This window comes from Mesoplodon bidens (genome assembly GCF_964165515.1).
Source record: "Mesoplodon bidens genome assembly, chromosome: 2".
In the NCBI taxonomy this organism is placed as follows: domain Eukaryota; kingdom Metazoa; phylum Chordata; class Mammalia; order Artiodactyla; family Ziphiidae; genus Mesoplodon; species Mesoplodon bidens.
In genome coordinates, this window is record NC_138177.1 from 31567290 (window position 1) to 31591043 (window position 23754).

Sequence of the window (23754 nt, forward strand, 5' to 3'; positions counted from 1 at the left end):
GATGCTCCAGGTCCTATCAGGTCAACATCTTGGCATTCTTATAACTCATTCTCTGCACACCATTATCCATAGCACACTGGGTGGGAAGCTTATTGATCTAAGGACATTGGTCAGACCATTAACCACAGGGTCAGTGATTCACTTATATCATGCACCCTGGCTATGATGATAACACAGGTAGCAGCCATACTACCAGCCACTAACCTTGGCCTCTCCCTAGTCTGACTAGCCTGGCTGATAATACAGATTCAGTTCTGATTCCACCACCCTTGGGAAGATCTATATGTCTATCTCCTTTGTTTGGAGGCTTTTTTTAAAAATTACCTATTGACAGGTAAAGACCCATAAGGCCATGAAATAGACACCTTCTCTCTAAAGTCTTTCCTGGTTTCTCATTTCAAAGCCTGTGCCCTATCACATGAGGGTTGTCAAGATCAAATCTGCTCCTCAGAAGTTGTTTGCCTGACAAGTCGCTGCTGACTCTGGCAGAAAAGCCTTTCAAGTGCTTAAAACTTAAACATTTCCTCCCACTATATGTGGGCTGCAATGGCTCAACACAGTGATAAAATACAGCAATTTTGAAGATCAAAGATTACCTTCAAAAAGAATATGGTTACTTCTACCTACCATGTTTGATCTATATTTACGAAAGAGAGGTAGAAATCCTGAGCCCAGCAGTGAAGGTCCAACTAGCCTGTTTCTTTGGTTTTTATTGTTGGATTCCTAAAGATGGATAGCAGATCTAGCTATGGTACTGCAGGTGACAGAAACAGGAAGAGATCCAAAGAACTAGGAAAGAATTTAAACAAGAAGACTGAGGCACGTCTTGTAGAAAAGAAACTTCAGAGCAGGAATCACTGGGTGGGCCACAAACCCAGTTGTGAGAAATTAGGGGGTGAGGGGGAAGTAATACCACAAAAATTATTAAAGTCATCACATGAACAAGAACGAGGCTGCAAGGAAAACTGAGAGACAACACATGCCAACACTTGACATTGCTGATAGGACAGAGGAAGCTTTTCACACAGGTTGCTGTGATGGTCAATGGACAAAGAAGACAAACGGGCTAGCCAGGATGACTGCAGGACAACAATCCTGGAAATATAAGGAGATGCAGGAAATTATGTGTATTAGAATTCATCTCAGGGATTACTGAATAACTGATAACTTATTTCTTGCAAAGGAGGAAATGGGAGGTGAAATCCCCTCAAAAGTATGCCTGAATAAAACTAGTGTTAAACTGTTAAGATAGGTGGGTCTGGTCAACTGCAGTTTTTGATATGCTGAGTGGATCTGCAAATTTGGGCCAGAACAGAATTGCTCAGGATAGTAGAGAAGAAGCAGAGTTCTGCTGCATGAGCCCTGCCTCTCTGCCCTTGACCACACATCACTGAGCCTCCCCTTACCTGAGTAAGACTAAAGGCTTAAGGAATGCTGAGGCACCACATTCCCAGCCTGTTGAAAACCATCACATATCGCAGTCTGGTCCTATTCACAGCAAGAATTTGTAACCATGTGGAAGCCAACCACTCTGGAAGGACAATTTGATAATAAATAACAGAAATATTCAAGCCCATAGCCTTTAATCCAGAAATCTAACTTCTAGAAATCTGACTCCAGAAACAAGCACAAATGTGTACAAAGATACTTGTATTTTAGTGCAGCATTGTTTATAATAATAAAAATAACCTTAATGTCCATATATAGGGGATTAATTATGTTAGATCCATATTTTATACCTAAGAAGAATAAAGTAGATACATATGTACTGATATGGAAAGATGTTCATACCACATTGTTCAGAGAAATGAAATATATGAAAAAGCATGTATTTTATCATCTTTTTGTTACATTTTTAAATTTTTAAGTAGATTTATAAATGCATATATCCTGGTGGGTGTGTGTGTATATAAATGTATACACACACATATATATTTGCATACACATACATATGTATACATATTATTTGCATATACATACATAGAAAAACCATGAAAAAATCTCACACTAAATGAATGGTGATTACCTCTAGGGGACTGGAATGGGGGGGAAAATGACTTTTATTTATTTATCCTTGTTATATTACCTCTGTATTATTGGAATTTTTAAAACTATTAGTTACTTTTGTAATTTTAAAAACCAGTAAAGACACTTTTTAAGGAAGTTAAAATGATATTACTTTTATGTTGGTATCAATCAGGATTGCATCAAAATTAGACTAATTATATCACCATAAAGTATGATAAAAGAGTATAAGACATTCTTTCCTCTCTCCTACCCTACAACATCTCCAGAACTTATTCATTTTATAAATAGAAGTTTGTACCTTTTGACCACCTTCACCCATTTTACCCACCACCCACCCCATATCTGGGAACCACCAATCTGTTCTCTGTATCTATGAGTTTGAGGGGTGTTGGGGGGGTTGTTTTTTTTATTCCACATATAAGTGAGACCATACAATATTTGTCTTTCTCTGATTTACTTCACTTAGAATAATGCCCTCAAGATCCATCCATGTCGTCACAAATGGCAAGACTTCCTTCCTTGTTATGGCTGAGTAATATTCCATTATATATATTTGTTTGTTTATTTATTGAAGAGACTATCCTTTCCTCATTGTATGTTCTTGGCTCCTTTGTCATAAATTAATTGACATGTATGTCTGGATTTATTTCTGGGCTTTCTATTTGCTCCAATGATCTGTCTTTATGCCAATGTCTGTCTTTATGCCAATACCATACTGTTTGGATTACCATAGCTTTGTAATATAGTTTGAAATTAGGAAGCTTGTTGTCTCCTGCTTTGTTCTTCTTTCTCAAGCTTGCTTTGGCTATCTGGGGTCTTTTGTGGTTCCATACAAATTTTAGGGTTGTTAATTCTATTTCTGTGGAAAATACTATTGGAATTTTTATAGGGATTGAATTTAATCTATAGGTTGCTTTGAGTATTGTGGATATTTTAACAATATTAACTCTTCTAATCCAGGAGCATGAAATATCTTTCCATTTATTTGTGTTTTTTTATTTCTTTCATCAATGTCTTATATTTTCCAATGTACAGATCTTTCACCTTGGTTAATCTATTCCTAAGTTTTTTACTCTTTTTGAGGCAATTGTAAATGGAATTGCTTTCTTAATTTCTCTTTCTGATAGTTCATTTTTACTGAATAGAAATGCAACAGATTTTTGTATGTTGATTTTGTATCCTGCCATTTTACTGAATTTATTATTAGTTCTAATAGTTTTTTTGGTGAAGTCTTTAGGGTTTTCTATACATAATATCATGTCATTTGCAAATATTGACAGTTTTACTTCTTCCTTTCTGATTTCTGATGACTTTTTTTTCTTTTTCTTGCCTAATTGCCATTGCTAGGACTACCAACACTATGTTAAATAAAAGTCGTAAGAGTGAGCAACCTTGTCTTGTTTGTCTTGTTTCTGGTTTTAAAGGAACTGTGGACTTGTCATATATGGCTTTATTATCTTGAGGTATGTTCCCTCTATACTCACGTTGTTGAGAGTTTTATCATAACTGGACGTTGACTTTGTCAAATGCTTTTTCTGCATCTATTGAGATGATATTTTTTCCTTTATTTTGTTAATGCTGTTTATCATATTGATTGATTCACAGTTGTTAAGTTATCCTTGTATCCCTGGAATAAATTCCATTTGATCATGGTATATGATCCTTTTAATGTATTGTTGAATTTTATTTGCTAAATATTTTATTGAGGATATTGAATCTATGTTCATCAGAGATACTGAGCTGTAATTTTCTCTTCTGGTGGTATTCTTGTCTGGTTTTGGTAACAGGGTAATCCTGGATGAGTTTGAAAGTATTCCATCCTCTTCAACTTTTCAGAAGAGGTTGAGGAGAATTGATATTAATTCTTGTTTAAATGTTTGGTAGAATTCACCACTGAAGGCATCTAGTCCTGGTCTTGTCTTTGTTGAGAGGTTTGTGATTACTGAGTCAATTTCCTACTCATTATTAGTCTGTTCAAATTTTCTATTTCTTCATGGTTCAGTCTTGGAAGATTGTATGTTTCTAGGAATTCATCCATTTATTCTAGGTTGTCTAATTTACTAGCAAATAATTGTTCATAGTAGTCTCTTATAATGTTTTGTATTTCTGTGGTATCTGTTGTAACATCTCCTCTTTCATTTCCAATTTTATTTATTTGAGTCCTCTCTGTTTCTTGGTGAAGGTTTGTATATTTTGTTTGCTTACCTAAAGGCTTTCTTAGCTAAAGGTTTGTATATTTTGTTTATCTTTTCAAATAAACAAACAAAAAAACCCCCAGCTCTTCATTTCATTGTTCTTTTCTACTCTTTATTTCATTTATTTCTGCCTTGATCTTTGCAATTTCCTTCCTTCTACCAACTTTGGCCTTCATTTGTTTTTCTTTTTCTAGTTCCTTGAGGTGTAAAATTTGGTCCTTTATTTGATACCATTCTTATTTCTTAATGTAGGTATTTATCACTCTGAATTTCCCTTTAGAATTGGCTTTGCTGCATTCCATAATTTTTGGTATGTTGTATTACCATTTTCATTTTCTCAAGGTACTTTATTTCTCTTTTGATTTCTTCTTTGACTCATTGGTTATTCAGTAGTATGTTGTTTAATCTCTACATATTTGTGAATTTTCCAGTTTTCTTCTTGTAATTGTTTTCTGGTTTCATACCACTGTGGTCAAAAAAGATACTTGATATGATTCTATCATCTTCAATTTATTAAATTTATTAAAGCTTGTTTTGTAGCTTAACATATGATCTATCCTGGAAAACATTCCATGTATGCTTAAGAAGAATGTGTATTCAGTTGCTTTTGGACAGAATGTTTTGTATGTTTGTTAAGTCTATCCTTTCTAATATGTCATTTAAGATCAATGTTCCTTTACTGATTTTCTGTCTATAGTAATCAAAACAGTATGGTACTGGCATAAAAGCAGACACACTGATCAGTGGAACAGAGCAGAGACCCCAGCTATAAACTGATCCATATATAGCCAAGAACCAAGAATATACAATGGGGGAAGGATAGTCTCTTCAATAAATGTATTACGCAAATAAACAAAACTCTTTGGTAACTTCAATAATTTTAAAAAATTAAAGGAGTCCTCAGACTAAAAAGTTTGGGAATTACTGATATACAAAGAGAGATTAATCTCTCTCCCTTACCTATTTATTCCCAAAGGCACCCAGTTTCCCTCACCAGAGGCAACCCCTCTTGCCAGTCTTCTATGTATTACATGCATATGTAAGTAAATGCATCACATTTTTTTTCTTTTTATAAATGGTAGTATATTATGCACACTGCCTGAAAATTTTGGAATAAGAAAAAGTAGTTACCATCATTTCATCACACTTTCCAACTCTTCCTTCTCCATGTCTTTGGAAACACACTGTATGTTTTCTCTTCCAGAAATTATTGAGGCATTCAAGGGCACATATTTCTCTTTGGATGCCCATCTGCCAATGACAGGGTGAGAAAAATCTATATCATGTCTATGCTATAAGAAAATTTCCATTTTTAATATTTTTTAACATCACTTTATCTTTGAGCCAATAAGATAGTTCTAAGTAATTAGAGCACTAACTCATTTTCTACTCTTTAGGGATGTAGTAAATGCTCCTATGCCAAAATAACCAGAATGTAACATAAAGAGATGTATGGAATCTAGCCAAAGAAAATATCCTTCTTTAACTATCTCTGGTACATTCTTGATTATTTCTGCATTTCTAACTTAAATATTCTGGATTCTCTCTTTAGTTGCATATAGTCTGCAATTTAACCCTTCCGTTGAGGTTTTTTATTGAAATATAGCTGATTTACAATGTTGTGTTAATTTCTGCTGTATAGCAAAGTGATTTGCTTATACGAATATACACATCCTTTTTTATATTCTTTTCCATTATGGTTTATCACAGGATATTGAATATAGTTCCCTGTGCTATTACAAGGGAACTCCCATAGGGCTATAAGCTGATTTCTCTCCACTGAGTTTCTATTATCAATTACTCTATATTTTCCAAAAATTCTGTTTAATTCTTTTTTCAAATACTTAATCTCTTCTGTTTGTAAGGTTTTATTTCCTTTTATATTTTTATTCTTTCATTGATTTATTTACTCACTTGCATATACTTATTTTAAAATTTGAATAATTCCAATATCTGAAGTTTCTGGGAATTAACTCTGTGATTTGTTTTGCAGGGTCTGGATTGAGGGTATGTCCTTCCAGACAGATTCTGCACTTGCTTCTACCAGGTGTCAAAGGATTCACTTTTTTGGTAATTTATTGGTTTCGTTGTTACCAGAGTATGTGGACAATATAAATTTGAACTCCTAAACCATGTGAGAATAGTCCTGTAGTTACCATTTATCATGAAACACTTTTTTTCAGTCAGTGCCCAGACAAAAGAAGTTATTTTCCATTCCACCCTGTTCACTGTGGTTGCCACTGTAGGTCTCTGCTTCGCACACAAAGATCTCAATGTCAGCTCCAGTAGACATAAGGCCTTGTCTCCTGTCCTTGTGAAGCCATTAAAACCCAATCACATTGGTTATTAAGACCTACAAACCCTTCCAAGTTTTCATTTTACTCTCGAGTTTTGGCCATGGGAATTTCCCCTCCTTTCTTGTAAATTCTTGTAAATATGCATTGAAAAGAATGCCTGTTGTACTTTGTCCAGCATTTCTAGATGTTTTGCATTGGAAAAGGTACCAGATACTCTAGTCCACTATATTGCCAGAAACAGAAGTCTTCATCGTTCTTTATTGCTCAAGTTTAGGTCACCTAAAGACAAAATCAAATATATCCTCCAAATTATTTCTCTTCTAAAATCTAAATCACCATACTTCCCCACCTTTGTAAGACAGTGGAAAGGCAGAATCCATTGTCAATGTTATTATTATCGACCTAATTTCCACATTCTTCTTTTATGAAAAACTGTAAATTACAGAACTGGTCATGTTTTCCTCTTGCTTTGACTACTAAAGAGTACACAACCACAGCAAATATTAAAAATCTAGGGCTTCTCTGGTGGCGCAGTGGTTAAGAATCCGCCTGCCAATGCAGGGGACAAGGGTTCGAGCCCTGGTCTGGGAAGATCCCACATGCCGCGGAGCAACTAAGCCCGTGTGCCACAACTACTGAGCCTGCACTCTAGAGCCCACAAGCCACAGCTACTGAGCCCACATGCCACAACTACTGAAGCCCGCGTGCCTAGAGCCCACGCTCTGCAACAAGAGAAGCCACCGCAATGAGAAGCCCGTGCACTGCAATGAAGAGTAGCCCCCGCTCGCCGCAACTAGAGAAAGCCCGCACACAGCAACGAAGACCCAACGCGGGCAAAAAAAAAAAAATCTATATTCATCATTTCTATTCTCAGCCTTCCAGGCAGTCTTGCCATCAGAGGATTCTTGCTCTGGCCCTCCCCTGTGCAGCACCTGGTCTCACAGGCCTCTTTTTCTCCCTCCCTGTTTATACACTGACAGCCTCGGCTTCAAATCAATCCTCTCTCTCTCTCTCTCTCTCTCTCTCTCTCTCTCACTCCTTCCTTCCCCTCCTCCCTCCCTCCAGTGCACTCCAGATTAGGTCTCTTTCTGGTTCCTTTCCAAATGAACATATAAAAATTCATCTAGATGTCTGACATATCTAAGGCTTCCCCACTGGCATAGTCCATCTTCCTTAGAAAGCAAAAAAAAAAAAAAAAAAAAATGCTCCTATACCATCTCAGCTCTATATTCCCAGAATTGCTTCCCATCCTCTTAAATCTCTTAGGGGGCTTTAGACCAAGATTAAATCTACTGTGACCTTGTTCATTCTTGAACTTGAACTAGTAGTTCATCTCCCTCCCTTCCCACCACCCCAGAGAGCCACAATTTATCTCCCTCTCCCTACAATTCAGATAGCTTCTCCTCCTCGGTCTACCTCAGTCTAACCCACCCCCATCCTGGTGACCCAGATGGAATGTGTAAACCAACCCCTAAATGAAGTGAGGATGATTATCAATTACCATGAAATACATATAGTAATCAGTGGCCTGATGCTCCGAGATGCCTAACTCTGACTTATAGACCATGGAGCTTCCAAGGATAACATTTAGAGTTTTGAGTGACTTTTATTACAAAAATAGAAATAAAAAGAACTTTACAAATACTTTATATAAGACAGAATGCTCAAGTATCAAGACCTTTAAATTTCATGACTTTGCCCAAATGGGCCTCTAGCCATTTACCTGAAAAATACTCCCAAATCTTTGGGGAATGTTGGCCACAAACTCTCAGCTAACACTAATTCCTTATGACCTGTAATACCACTCTACAATATACCAGTCTGAGCAGGGGCTTATGGGAGTCAGGTGATAAATGGAGTTCTAACCCAATGGCAACTCACAGTATTCCCCAGGGAGTTCAAATATCCTGTAATTGTTTCTTCAGTTTAAGAGAATAAAATAGCAGAATTCCCTCATTGGCCCTGACCTATAGATTAGAGCTATCATTATAGGAAGAACCCTAAGAACACCTTGGGGCAGCAATTCCTCCCAAGCCAAACAACAGAAACAAGAGCAGCACCTCAGGCAAAATTAACTTGCATGAGAAATAATGCCTATTGTCTCCCCATTTTACTCCCCCATGTTAGCCAATGCCAGAGACCAAGGGGACCCAGAGAATAAGAGTGGATTTCCATAACTGTAACCCACTACAGCTGATATTATAGCCATGACTTCCTTAATAGACAAGATTCATAAAGCCCCTGAAATTCTGTATACCCCTGTTGATTTGGTTAGTAGGTTTTTTTTCTTTATTCCTGTCTATACTGACAGATCCTAGAGGACAGGATGCAGGATGCATCAAACATCTTAAATGCTTTACTAAGATGTCATGGTAAGAGGAATAGGTAATGAACCCTGAGCAACTAGCATGCCTAAGCACTACTTAGTATTAAAATAAATGATTAATCCAGCACATATACAAACACGGTGAAGTGGAAAAAGAGCCAGTCTTGGAATCAGAAGGCCTGGTCTCTTGTATCAGCTCTGTGGCTAATTTGTTTACCTTGAGGGTCTCAATTTCCTCATCTATCAAATGACGATTAATATCTCATAGGATTGTCTTAATTAATAAATATTTTACATGAAAACACTTCCAGGAGGAGATCAAGATGGTGGAGTAGGAGGATGTTGAGTTTACATCCCTCGATGAATACATCAAAAATACATCTACAACTCTCACTGAAAATAGACTGGAGACTGGCAGAAAGGCTCTTCTACAGCCAAGACTGTAAAGAAATATCCACACTGAGTTGGGTAGGAAGGGGAGAGAAGTGATCTGATCAGGGCTCCACACCCCTACCAAGGGACACAGAAGAAGGAGATATCATGGGCTCCTGCCGGGGCATGAGGAGTTTGAGTCACATTTTGGACACCCCAGCCCTGGGGTCTGATACTAGGAAGATGAGTCACCTTAGATGGTTTGAAAACCAGTGGGACTTACTAGAGGGCTATAAGAAACAGGACTCTACTCAAGAAGAATGTGCTCACATACATGCTTACTCCCAGGAACAAGGAAGAAGAAGCAGACTGAAACTTCCCTGGGGCACTGGGTGGTTTCCAGTACTCACCCCCGTGCATGCCCCTGCCTTCACTGGGCATCTGCTCCAGCCCCTCTTGCTCCAGTACAACTCCCCAGTAGGGCAAAGGCTGCTGTTGCCAAGAAGAGTGTGCACCTGGGAGAGATAAAGCCAGTATGGACCAACCATTGCATCTGAACAGGGTAAGGGCAGCTAGTGCTGGTGCTCGCAGAGGCAGCAGGTCAGAAGATGTCTGGAGCTCTGACTGGCATGCTGGGGCCATCCCAGTGCACGCCCTGACCACACTGGGCACCCGTTTCAGCCCCTCTTGCTCCAGTGCTGCTCCCTACAGGGGTGAAGGTGCCATTGCTGGAAGGAGGGATAGTAAACACACAGAGGGAATAGAACCAGCTTGGACCTGACCCTCAGGGCTTCTGCTCCAGCACATTGGGACCTGCCCCCGACACCTGATAGGGCAGCGATGGCCACTGAGCAGAGGAGAAGCGCCAGCCAATACTTGGCTCTGGCTCAAGCCCCTCCATCTCCAGCTCCACCTCCCACCAAGGTGATAGCTGCCAGCAAACCCTGAGGGGAGATGTGACCCATGCTCACTTCAGACCCATTTCTTCCACCAAAGCCACTGGGCACACACAAACTGCATAGGGACACATCCACACAAGAATACCACTTCAAGACTGGGATAGGTAACTGTTTCACCTAATTCATAGAGATAGAGAAAGTTAAACAAAATGAGAAGACAGAAGAATTTGTTTCCAACAAAAGAACAAGAAAAACCCCTGGAAAAACAACTAATGAAAGAGAGAGAAATTATTTACCATGTAAAGAGTTAAAAGCATTAGTAATAAGAAAGCTAACTGAACTTGGGGGAAAAATAGATGAACACAGTGAGAATTTTAACAAGGAACTAGAAAATTTTTTTTAAAAGAACCAGTCAAAGCTGAAGAATATAATAACTGAAATGAAAAACACACTAGAAGGAATTAACAGTAGACTAGGTGATACAGAAGAATGCATAAGTGATATGGAATTTAGAATAATGGAAATCACTCAATTGGAACAGCAAAAAGAAAAACAAACTTTAAAAAATGAAGACAGTTTAAGGGACCTCTGGGATGACATCAAGCATACTAGCATTTGCATTACTGGGGTCCCAGAAGGAGAAGAGAAAGAGAAACAGTAGAAAATTATTTGATTAAATTATGGCCAAAAACTTCCCAGAGCTGAAGAAAGAAACAGATTTCCAGGTACAGGAAGCACAGAGAATCCCAAAATAAATGAAACCAAACAGCCTCACACCAAGACATACAATTAAAATGTCAAAAGTTAAAGTGAGAATATTAAAGGCAGCAGAGAAAAACAAATAGTCACATACAAGGGAAGCCCCATAACGTTATCAGATATATTTTTTCCACAGAAACTTTGCAGGCCAGCAGAGGGTGGCATCATATATTAAAAGTGCTAAAAGGGAAAAACCTATAACCTAGGATACTCTACCCAACAAGGTTATTATTCAGAATTGAAGGAGAGATAAAGAATTTCTCAGACAAGCAAAACTAGAAGAGTTCACCAATACCAAGCCAACAATACAAGAAGTGTTAAGGGTCTTCTCTAAGTGGAAAAGAAATGGCTACAAAAAGAAGTAAGAATATATAGGAAGGGGAAAAAAATCCCACTAGTAAAGACAAATATATAGTAAAGGCAGTACCATCAACCATTTTTAAAAAACTAGTACAAAGATTAAAAGACAAAAATAGTAAAATCAATATAACTACAATAAACAGTTAAGGGATAGACATAAAGATGTAAACTATGACATCAAAAACACAAAATGTGGGGGCAGAGTCAAGATGGTGGACTAGGAAGACATGGAGTTCATGTCTCCTCACAACTAGGGCACCCACCATGCACTGGTGGGAGACCACAGACACCTAAGGGGATGGGAGGAACCCCCAGGTGACTGGGTAGGATGTGGGGGGGAGGCAGGCGGGAAGGAGAAGTGGAGGCGGGATGGGACCAGCACCCCTGAGCAGCAGCTGGGAGAGGGGAGGGGTTCCCATGCTCTGAGGGGCCCACCCACAGTGAGGGGATAAACAAAGACAGGCAGAGACCCTTAGGAGATCAGGGGATCAGAAGGGAATGCGGCCAGCATTTCCCCTACTGCATTGGGCCCTGGGGAGCCTGCTGAGGTCCCAGGTCTAATCCTTCACCTTCTAAGGGTCCCTCCAGATGTGCTGAGCCTAAGCCCTGCCCCCACACCTTCACCCAGGGCCTTACCTCCGAACTCTGCACTCTGAGGCCCCCTCCAGCCATGCTCCCTTTACTGGATGTGCGGGTCCTGAGCTTAGGCCCCACCCCCGTTCTAACTCCGTCTGCCTAAGCCCCACCCCACCTAAGCTCCGCCCCCCACAGCCAAGGCATTTACTAGCCTTTTCTTTTTTTTTTTTTTTTTTGAGGTTGTGGTTCTGTTTTACCTTCTTGTTGTTGTTTCATTTATATTTTTATTTTTTCTAATTTTATTTTATTCTTTATTCTTTGTTATTGTTCTGCTCCTTTTGGTTTGCCCCCCCCTTTTTTTCTATTGTAGTTCTGTTTTACCTAGTTCTTGTTTCAATTATATTTTTATTTTTTCTAATATATTTTTATTTTTCCAATTTCCTTTTATTTTTTATTCTTTGTTATTGTACTGCTCCTTTTTTTTTCTTTTCATTTGCTGTGTGGGATCTTGGTTCCCAGGCCAGGGGTCAGGCCTCAGCTACTGCGGTGGGAGTCCAAACTGCTGGACTAACAGAGAACCACAGACCCCAGGGAATATTAATCAGAGTGAGGTCTCCCAGAGATCCTCATCTCAGCACCAAGACCTGGCTCTACCCAACTGCTTGCAAACTCCAGTGCTGGATGCCTCAAGTAAAACAATCAGTAAGACAGGAACACAGCCCTACCCATCAAAAAAAAAAAAATTAGATGACAAAAAAATATGTTTCAGATGAAGGAACAAGGTAAAAACTTACAAGACCAAATAAATGAAGAGGAAATAGGCAACCTACCTGAAAAAGAATTCAGAGTAATGACAGTAAAGATGATCCAAAATCTCGGAAAGAGAATAGAGGCACAGATCGAGAAAATACAAGAAATGTTTAACAAAGATCTAGAAGAACTAAAGAACCAACAAACAGTGATGAACAACACAATAACTGAAATGAAAAATTTGCTAGAAGGAATCAATAGCAGAATAACTGGGGCAAAGAGTCAATAAATGAGCTGGAAGATAGAATGGTGGAAATAACTGCCAAGGAGCAGAATAAAGAAAAAATAATGAAAAGAATTGAGGACAGTTTAAGAGACTCCTGGGACAACATTAAACACACAAACATTCAAATTACAGGGTTCCCAGAAAAAGAGAAAGAGATAGGGTCTGAGAAAATATCTGAAGAGATTATAGTCGAAAACTTCCCTAACATGGGAAAGGAAATAGTCACCTAGGTCCAGAAAGTGCAGAGAGCCCCATACAGGATAAACCCTAGGAAAAGCACAACAAGACACATACTAATCATACTAACAAAAATTAAATTCAAAGAAAAAAATATTGAAAGCAGCAAGGGAAAGTCAACAAATAAGATACAACAGAATCCCCATAAGGTTATCAGCTGATTTTTCAGCAGAAACTCTGCAGGTCAGAAGGGAGTAGCAGGATATATTTAATGTGATGAAAGGGGAAAACCTACAACCAAGAATATTCTACCCAGCAAGGCTCTCATTCAGATTTGATGAAGAAATCGAAAGTTTTACAGACGAGCAAAAGCTAAGAGAATTCTGCACCACGAAACAGCTTTACAACAAATGCTAAAGGAACTTCTCTAGGTGGGAAACACTAGAGAAGAAAAAGACCCACAAAAACAAATCCAAAACAATTAAGAAAATGGTAGCAGGAACATACATATCGATAATCACCTGGAATGTAAATGGATTAAATGCTCCAACCAAAAGACACAGACTGGCTGAATAGACATGAAAACAAGACCCATACGTATGCTGTCTGCAAGATACCCACTTCAGACCTAGGGACACATACAGACTGAAAGTGAGTGGATGGAAAAAGATATTCTATGCAAATGGAAATCACAAGAAAGCTGGAGTAGCAATACTCATATCAGATAAAATAGACTTTAAAATAAAGTCTGTTATTATAAGAGATAAGAAAGGACACTACATAATGATGAAGGGATCAATCCAAGAAGAAGTCATATCAATTATAAATACTTATGCACCTAATATAGAAGCACCATAATACATAAGGCAAATGTTAATAGCCATGAAAGGGGAAATTGACAGTAACACGATAAAAGTGGGGACATTTAACACCTGACTTACACCAATGGACAGGTCATCCAGACAGAAAATAAGGAAACAAAGCTTTAAATGACACAATAGACCAGAAAGATTTAACTGATACTTATAGGACATTCCACCCAAAAGTGGAAAAATACACTGTCTTCTCAAGTGCACATGGAACACTGTCCAGGATAGATCACATCATGGGTCACAAATCAAGCCTCAGAAAATTTAAGAAAACTGAAATCGTATCAAGCATCTTTCTAACCACAACACTATGAGATTAGGAATCAATTACAGGGAAATAAAAACTGTAAAAAACACAAACACATGGTGGCTAAACAGTGCACTGCTAAATAACCAAGAGATCACTGAAGAAGTCAAAGAGGAAATTAAAAAATGCCTAGCAACAAATGACAATGGAAACACAATGACCCCAAACCTATGGGACACAGCAAAAACAGTGCTAAGAGAGAAGTTTATAACAATTCAATCTCACCTCAAGAAACAAGAAAAATCTCAAATAAACAATCTAACCTCATACCTAAAGCAACTAGAAAAAGAAGAACAAAGAAAACCTTAAGTTAGTAGAAGGAAAGAAATCATAAAACTCAGAGCAGAAATAAATGAAATAGATATGAAAAAAACCACAGCAAAAATCAATGAAACTAAAACCTAGTTCTTTGAGAAGATAAACAAAATTGATAAACCTTTAGCCAGACTCATCAAGAAAAAAAGGGAGAGAGGACACAAATCAATAACATTAGAAATGAAAAAGGAGAAATTACAACTGACACCGCAGAAATACAAAGGATCATAAGAGACTGTTAAAAGCAACTCTACAAAATAAAATGGACAACCTGAAAGAAATGGACAAATTCTCGGAAAGATACAACTTTCCAAGACTGAACCAGGAAGAATTAGAAAATATAAACAGACCAATCACAAGAAATGAAATTGAAAGGGTAATTAAAAATCTTCCAACAAGCAAAAGTCCAGGACTAGATGGCTTCACAGGTAAATTCTATCAAACATTTAGAGAAAAGATAACACTTATCCTTCTCAAACTCTTGCAAAAATTTGCAGAGGGAGGAACACTCCCAAACTCGTTATACAAGGCTAATATCAACATGATACTAAAACCAGACACAGAAATCACAAAAAAAGAAAGCTACAGACCAATATCACTGATGAACATAGATGCAAAAATCCTGAACAAAATCCTAGCAAAGAGAATCCAACAACACATTAAAAGGATCATACACCATGATCAAGTGGGATTTACCCCAGGGATGCAAGGATTCTTCAATATATGCAAATCAATCAATGTGATACATCATATTAGCAAATTAAAGAATAAAAACCATATGATCATCTCGATAGATGCAGAAAAAGCTTTTGACAAAATTCAACACCCATTTATGATAAAAACTTTCCAGAAAGTGAGCATAGAGGGAACCTACCTCAACATAATAAAGGCCATATATGACAAACCCACAGCAAACGTCATTCTCAATGGTGAAAAACTGAAAGCATTCCCTCTAAGATCAGGAACAAGACAAGGATGTCCACTCTCACCATTATTCAACATAGTTTTGGAAGTCCTAGTCATGGCAATCAGAGAAGAAAAAGAAAGAATAACTATAAATTGGAAAAGAAGAAGTAAAACTGTCACTGTTTGCAGATAACATGATACTATACACAGAAAATCCTAAAGATGCTACCAGAAAACTACTAGAACTAATCAATGAATTTGGCAAGGTTGCAGGATACAATTTTAATGCACAGAAATCTCTTGCATTCCTATACTCTAACAATGAAAGATCAGAAAGAGAAATCAAGGAAACAATCCCATTCACAACTGCAACAAAAAGAATAAAATACTTAGGAATAAACCTACCTAAGGAGGCAAAAGACCTGTACTCAGAAAACTATAAGACCCTGATGAAACAGATCAAAGCTGACACAAACAGATGGAGAGATATACTATGTTCCTGACTGGAAGAATCAATATTGTGAAAATGACTATACTACCCAAAGCAATCTACAGGTTCAATGCAATCCTGATCAAATTACCAATGGCACTTTTCACAGAATTAAAACAAAAAAATTTTACAATTTCGGTGGAAACAAAAAAGACCCCAAATAGCCAAATCAATCTTGAGAAAGAAAACTGGAGCTGGAGGAATCAGGTTCCCTGTCTTCAGACTATACTACAAAGCTACAGTAATCAAGACAGTATGGTACTGGCACAAAACCAGAAATATAGATCAATGGTACAGGATAGAAAGTTCAGAGATAAACCCATGCACCTATAATCACCTAATCTATGACAAAGGAGGCAAGAATATACGATGGAGAAAAGACAGTCTCTTCAATAAGTGGTGCTGGGAAAACTGGACAGGTACATGTAAAAGTTTGAGATTAGAACACCACCTAACACCATACACAAAAATAAACTCAAAATGGATTAAAGAACTAAATGGAAGACAGGGCACTATAAAACTCTTAGAGGAAAACATAGGAAGAACACTCTTTGACATAAATCACAGCGAGATCTTTTTTGACCCACCTCCTGGAGTAATGGAAATAAAAACAAAAATAAGCAAATGGGACCTAAGTAAACTTAAAAACTTTTGCACAGCAAAGGAAACTATAAACAAGACGAAAAGACAACTCTCAGAATGGGAGAAAATCTTTGCAAACCAAGCAACAGACAAAGGATTAATCTCCAAAATATACAAGCAGCTCATGCAGCTCAATATCAAAGAAACAAACAACCCAATCCAAAAATGGGCAGAAGACCTAAATAGACATTTCTCCAAAGAAGATATACAGATTGCCAACAAACATATGAACAGATGCTCAACATCAGTAATCATTAGAGAAATGCAAATCAAAACTACAATGAGGTATCACCTCACACTGATCAGAATGGCCATCCTCAAAAAAATCTACAAACAGTAAATGCTGGAGAGGGTATGGAGAAAAGGGAACCCTCTTGCACTGTTGGTGGGAATGTAAATTGATACAGCCACTGTGGAGAATAGTATGGATGTTCCTTAAAATACTAAAAATAGAACTACCACATGACCCAGCAATCCCACTACTGGGAATATACCCTGAGAAAACTATAATTCAAAAAGTCACATATCCCTGGTCCAGGAAGATCCCACATGCCGGGAAGCAACTAAGCCCGTGTGCCACAACTACAGAGCCTGTGCTCTAGAGCCCATGAGCCACAACTACTGAGCCCACATGCTGCAACTACTAAAGCCCTTGTGCCTAGAGCCTGTGCTCTACAACAAGAGAAGCCATAGCAATGAGAAGCCTGTGCACTACAACGAAGAGTAGCCCCCACTAGCCACAACTAGGGAAAGCCCGCATGCAGCAACAAAGACCCAACACACCCAGAAATAAAAATAAATAAATGAATAAATTTATTTTTTTTAAAAAGTCACATGTACCCCAATGTTCATTGCAGCACTATTTATAATAGCCAGGACATGGAAGCAACCTAAATGTCCACTGACAGATGAATGGATAAAGAAGATGTAGTACGTGTATATAATGGAATATTACTCAGCCATAAAAAGGAATGAAACTGGGTTGTTTGTAGTCTTGTGAATGGACCTAGAGTCTGTCATACAGATTGAAGTAAGTCAGAAAAACAAATATCATATATAAATGCATGTATGTGGAATCTAGAAAAATGGTACAAGTGAACATATTTGCAGGGCATGAGTAGAAACACAGATGTAGAGAACAGATGTGTGAACACAGGTGGGGAAGGGGAGGGTGGGATGAATTGGGAGACTAGGTTTGATATAAATACATTACCATGTGTAAAATAGATAGCTAGTGGGAACCTGCTGTATAGCACAGGGAGCTCAGCTTGGTGCTCTTTGATGAGCTAGATGGGTGGAATGGGCGGGGAGGTCCAAGAGGGAGGGGATATATGTATACATATAGCTGATTCACTTCACTGTACAGCAGAAACTAACCCAACATTGTAAAGCAATTATACTCCAATAAAAAAATAAAATAAAATAAAAACAACAAAACCCCACAAAATGTGGTGGAGAGGAGTAAAAATGTAGATCTTTTATAAAGTGTTTGAACTTAAATGACTATCAGTTTAAAACAAGTAGATATAGGTCTTCATACATGAACCCCATGATAACCACAAATCAAAAACCTACAATAGATACACAAAAACTAGAGAGAAAGGAAAACAAGCAAACCAATAAGGAAAATCATCAAACCACAAGGGAAGGAACTATAAAAGGAAGAAAAAAACAGAGAAGAACTACAAAAGAACTAGAAAACAAGTAACAAAGTGGCAATAAGTACACACCTATCAATGATCACTTTAAATGTCAATGGACTAAATGCTTCAGTCAAAAGACATAGGTGAATGATTGAATAAAAAGAGACCCATCAATATGCTGCCTACAAGAAAACCACTTCAGAGCTAAAAGACACACAGAAACTGAAAGTGAGTGGATGGAAAAAAGATATTTCCTGCAAATGGAAATGGAAAGAAAACTGTGGTAGCAATACTCATATCAAAAAGTAGTCATTAAACAATGTCTATAACCAAAGACAAAGAAGGGTATTATATAATGATAAAGGGATTGATACAAGAAGAGAATATAACATTCATTAACATATGTGAACCTAATATAGGAGCACCTAAATATATGAAGCAAATATTAACAGACAAAAAAGGAAGAAATTGACAGTAACACAATAATAGTAGGAGACTTTAACAACCCACTTACATGAATGGACTAATCATCCAGACAGAAAGTCAATAAGGAAACAGTGGTCTTAAATGACACATTAGACCAGTTGGGACTTAACAGATATCTATAGGAAATTCCATTTTAAAAAAAAGCAGAATATGCATTCTTTTCAAGTGCACATGCAATGTTTTCCAGAATAGGTCACATGCTGATCACAAAACAAGTCTCAACAAACTTAAGAGGACAGAAATTTTATCAAGCATTTTTCCAACCACAGCAGTATGAAACTAGAAGTCAATTACATGAACAAAAATGGGAAAAGCAGAAACACATGGAGACTAAACAATATGCTACTATAAAACCAATGAGGCAATGAAGAAATCAAAGAAGAAATCAAAATATACCACAAGACAACTGAAAATGGAAATGCAACTTTCCAAAATCTATGGGATGCAGAAAAAGCAGTTTTAAGAGGGATGGCGATACAGGCCTACCTCAAGAAACAAGAAAAAAAATCTGAAACAATCTAACCTATCACCTAAAAGAATTAGAAAAAGAAGAACAAACAAAGCCCAGTCAGCAGAAGGAAGGATATAAAAAAGATCAAGAAGGAAATAAATAAAATAGAGACAGAAATAATAGAAAAGATCAATGAAACCAAGAGCTAAATTTTTGAAAAGATAAACAAAATTGATAAGCATTTAGTCAGGCTCATTAAGAAAAAAAAAAGACAGAAGACCCAAGTAAACAAATTAAGAAGTGAGAGAGGAGAAATTACAAATGATATGACAGATACAAAAAAATCATAAGAGCATACTATGAACTGTATGCCAATGAATATGCCAACAAATTGGACAACTTAGAAGAACTGGATAAATTTCTAGAAACATATACTCTTCCAATACTGAATCAGGAATAAACAGATAATCTGAACAGACAAATCACTAATAGTGAAATTAAATTACTAATTAAAAACTCCCAGCAAATAGAAGTCCAGGACCAGATGGCTTCACAGGGGAATTCTACCACACATGCAAAGAAGAGCTATCCTTCTCAAATTATTCCAAAAAACTGAAGACAAGGGACCACTCCCAAGTCATTCTATGAGGCCACCATTACGCTGACACCAAAAGTAGACAACGACACCACCAAAAAAAAAAAAACAATTACAGGCCAATATCTCTGGTAAACATAGATGCAAAAATTCTTAATGAAATATTAGCAAACTGAATTCAACAATATATAAAAAGGATCATACACCATGATCAAGTGGGATTTATTCCAAGGATACAAGGATAGTTCAATACCCTCAAATCAATCAATATGATATACCATATTAATAAATGAAAGGATTAAAAATCACATGATCATTTCAATAGATGCAGAAAAAGCATTTGACAAAATTCAACATCCATTCATGATAAAAACTCTCACCAGAGAATACCCTGGCAGTCCAGCAGTTAGGACTCTGCACTTTCACTGCCAGGGGTATGGGTTCAATCCCTGGTTGGGGAACTAAGATCCCACAAGCTGTGCAGTACAGCCAAAAAAAAAAGTGTCTCACTAAAGTGGGTATAAAGGTAACATATCTCATAATAATAAAGGCCCTTTATGACAAACCCACAGCTAACATCATAGTCCATGGTCAAAAGCAGAAAGCTTTTCCTCTAAAATCAGTAACAAAAGAAGAATGTCCACTCTTGCTACTTCTATTTAACACAGTATTGGAAGTCCTAGCCAGAGAAATCAGACAAGTTAAAGAATAAAGGGCATCCAAATTGGAAGGGAAGAAGTAAAACTGTCACTATTTGCAGATGACATGATAGTATTTATAGAAAAACCTAAAGTCTCCACCAAAAAACTATTAGAACTAATAAATGAATTCAATCAAGTTACAGGATAAAAGATTAATACACAGAAATCTGTTGCTTTTCTATACACTAATAGTAAACTATCAGAAAGAGAAAGCAAGAAAACAATTGCATTTAAAATTGTATCAAAAAGAAAATACCTAGGAATAAAATTCACCAAGGAGTTGAAAGACATTTACTCTGAAAACTATAAAACACTGATGAAGGAAACTGAAGATGATACAAAGAACTGGAAATATATCCTGTGCTCATGGATTAGAAGAAATAATATTGTTAAAAAGTCCATACTACCCAAAGCAATCTACAGACTGAATGCAATCTCTATCAAAATACCCATGACATGTTTCATAGAACTGAAACAAATAATCTTAAAATTTATATGGAACCACATAAGACCCCCAATTAGCCAAAGCAACCTTGAGAGAAAAGAGCAAAGCTGGAGGTATCATGCTCCCTGACTTCAGACTATACTACAAAGCTATAGTACCCAAAACAGTATGGTACTGGCACAAAAACAGACACATAGATCAGTGGAACAATAAAAAGCCCAGAAATAAACTCACACACTTATGATCAATTAATCTATGACAAAGGAGGCAAAAATATACAATATGGAAAAGACAGTCTCTTCAATAAGTTTTGCTGAGAATACTGACAGTTCATGTAAAAGAATGAAATTAGAACATCTTCTCACTCAATATACAAAAATAAAGTCAAAATGAATTAAAGACTTAACTGAAGACTGGAGTCCATAAAAGTCCTAAAACAAAACACAGGCAAACACTCTTTGACATAAATCATAGCAATATTTTCTTGGATCTGTCTCCTCAGGCAAAGGAAACAAAAGCAAAGATAAACAAATGGGAGCTAATTAAACTTAAAAGCTTTCACGCAGCAAAGGAAACCACTGACAAAACAAAAAGACAATGAATGACAGAAAATATTTGCAAAGGATATGACTGATAAGGGGTTAATATCCAAAATATATAAACAGCACATACAACTCAATATCAAAAAAAGCAAACAACCCAATTAAGAGATGGACAGAAGAACTGAATAGACATTTTTCCAAAGAAGACATACAGGTGATCAACGGAAAATGAAAAGATGCTCAACATCGCTAATCATCAGAAAAATGCAAATCAAAACCACAATGAGATATCATCTCACTCTTGTTAGAATGGCTATCATCAAAAAGACCACAAATAACAAACACTGGTGTGAATGTGGAGAAAAGGCAATCTTTGTACACTGTTGGTGGGAATGTAAATTGATGCAGCCACTACAGAAAACGGTATGGAGGTTCTTCAAAAAATTAAAAATTGAACTACCATATGATCCAGCAATTCCATTCCTGGGTATATATCCTAAAAAAATGAAAATGATAATTCAAAAAGATACATGCACCCCGATGTTCATCGTAGCAGTATTTAAAATAGCCAGGATATGGAGGCAATCTAAGTGATCCTCAACAGATAAACTGATAAAGAAGATGTGGTGTATACATACAGACACACACACACGCAATGGAATATTATTCAGCCACAAAGAATGAAATTTTGTCATTTGCATCAACATGGATAGACCTAGAGAATATTATGCTTAGTGAAAAAAGTCAGAAAGACAAATACTGTATGTTATCACTTATATGTAGAATTAAAAAATAAAACAAACAAATGAATATAAGAAACTGACTCACAGATATGTAGGACAAACTAGTAGTTACCAGCGGGGAGAGGGAAATGGGGAGGGACAAGATAGGGGTAGGGATTAAAGAGGTACAAACTACTAGATATAAAACAAATAAGATACAACGATGTGATTACAGCACAGAGAATATAGCCAATATTTTATAGTAACTTTAAGTGGAGTATAATCTAGAAAAACATTGAATCACTATGTTGTACACCTGAAACTAATATAATATTGTAAATCAACTCTACTTCAATAAAAAAAGAAAGAAAACATTTCCAAACTTAAATAAATGTTAATAAACACAGGACTATTGTTGTACAACCAAACTAAGTTTTACCACGATCAACTGGAAGAGAGAAACCTACAAAGGGAAAAGAAAAAACTACTTGTAAACCCCATCTCCACCCTCCAAGCAACTGTCTGCATTACAGTACTTTTTTAAGATTAGAAATAATAGTTTTAAATTATAGTACATTGCTTGACATTCACCAACTGGTAATTATTATTCGTGTTATTATTAGCTTAAGTCCCAAGAGCCTATTCATTCATTCATTGTCGCTCATTGAACATATATTTATTCAGAGGTGATACTGAAATTAGACAGAAAAAGTCTTTCTCAAGAAACTTATTCTTAGGCAAAAAAAAAAAAAAAAAATAGGAGGCAAAAAATCAGACTTTCCTCAGGTTGGACAAGCAATATAAGAAAGCCCACCCATAACTGCTAAATCAGGCAGTTTGGATGAAAAATAGTTGGGTCAATAATAGAAGAAAAAGCCTTATATTTAGTTTAATATTTAAAAATTATAACCATACCATCCACAATTCTTAACTATAAATAAACATTTCACAAAACCACTTATGATCACCATTAACACTACTTAAAGAAAGGGATTTCACCCCAAAGTTGAAATTTAATCACAAGGCCCTAAATTTTGGAGTTTCCATCCTGTAGTCAGGCCATTTTATTTTCCTAACCCAGAGCTGGGAAGGAATGCATGTTTGGTGGGTATAGTGAGGAAGAAAAGGTTATGAGACAGACGGGAACACTGGAGGAGCTGAGGCCCTACTGGAGTACCACAGTTAGAGACTGGGTGGGGAAGGAAGGTCTGGATAGCCAGAGATGGACATGAGGCACCGATCTCCTAATGTACCTAACGTACCTCCTAATGTCCCACTGGCCCTATGCGGGAGGACACCCGAATATGGGAGGATACCTGCATGCAGTAGGGAGGTGAGCCCTAAATGAAGGAAGGGTGCTCCACAACTAAGATTCTGCTGAAAGCTCAGCCTGCGTCCTGTATCTAGTCCCAGAATTCTATTCCAGAAGTCCTCTCTCCCTAACTCACTGCCAGGAGCCTGAGAGCCATTCCTGACTTTCTCTCACCCTCACTCAACGTCCTGTGTCATCCGCCACGTCCTCAGCTCAGGGAGCCTTCATCTGTCCTCCGATCATTTTCACTGTTTCCCACCTGTCCCTGCCTCTGACTTGCCCCTTCTGGGCCCTTTGTCACCT

At 37.3% G+C, this 23754-nt stretch overlaps 1 protein-coding gene across 1 annotated transcript in view; it reads right to left on the minus strand.

Moving 5' to 3' along the window:
- Positions 1 to 1440: 1440 nt before the first annotated feature.
- The window catches only part of LOC308628055 (uncharacterized protein), a 92337-nt gene continuing 70023 nt past the window's right edge, over positions 1441 to 23754 (minus strand). The window contains exons 2-3 of the mRNA XM_081254601.1: positions 5355 to 5474; positions 1441 to 1531 (exon numbers count right to left, since the gene is read on the minus strand). Of these exons, the coding sequence (XP_081110727.1) occupies positions 1493 to 1531; positions 5355 to 5474 (159 nt within the window). The 3' untranslated portion in view covers positions 1441 to 1492. The remainder of the gene's footprint in view (positions 1532 to 5354; positions 5475 to 23754) is intronic.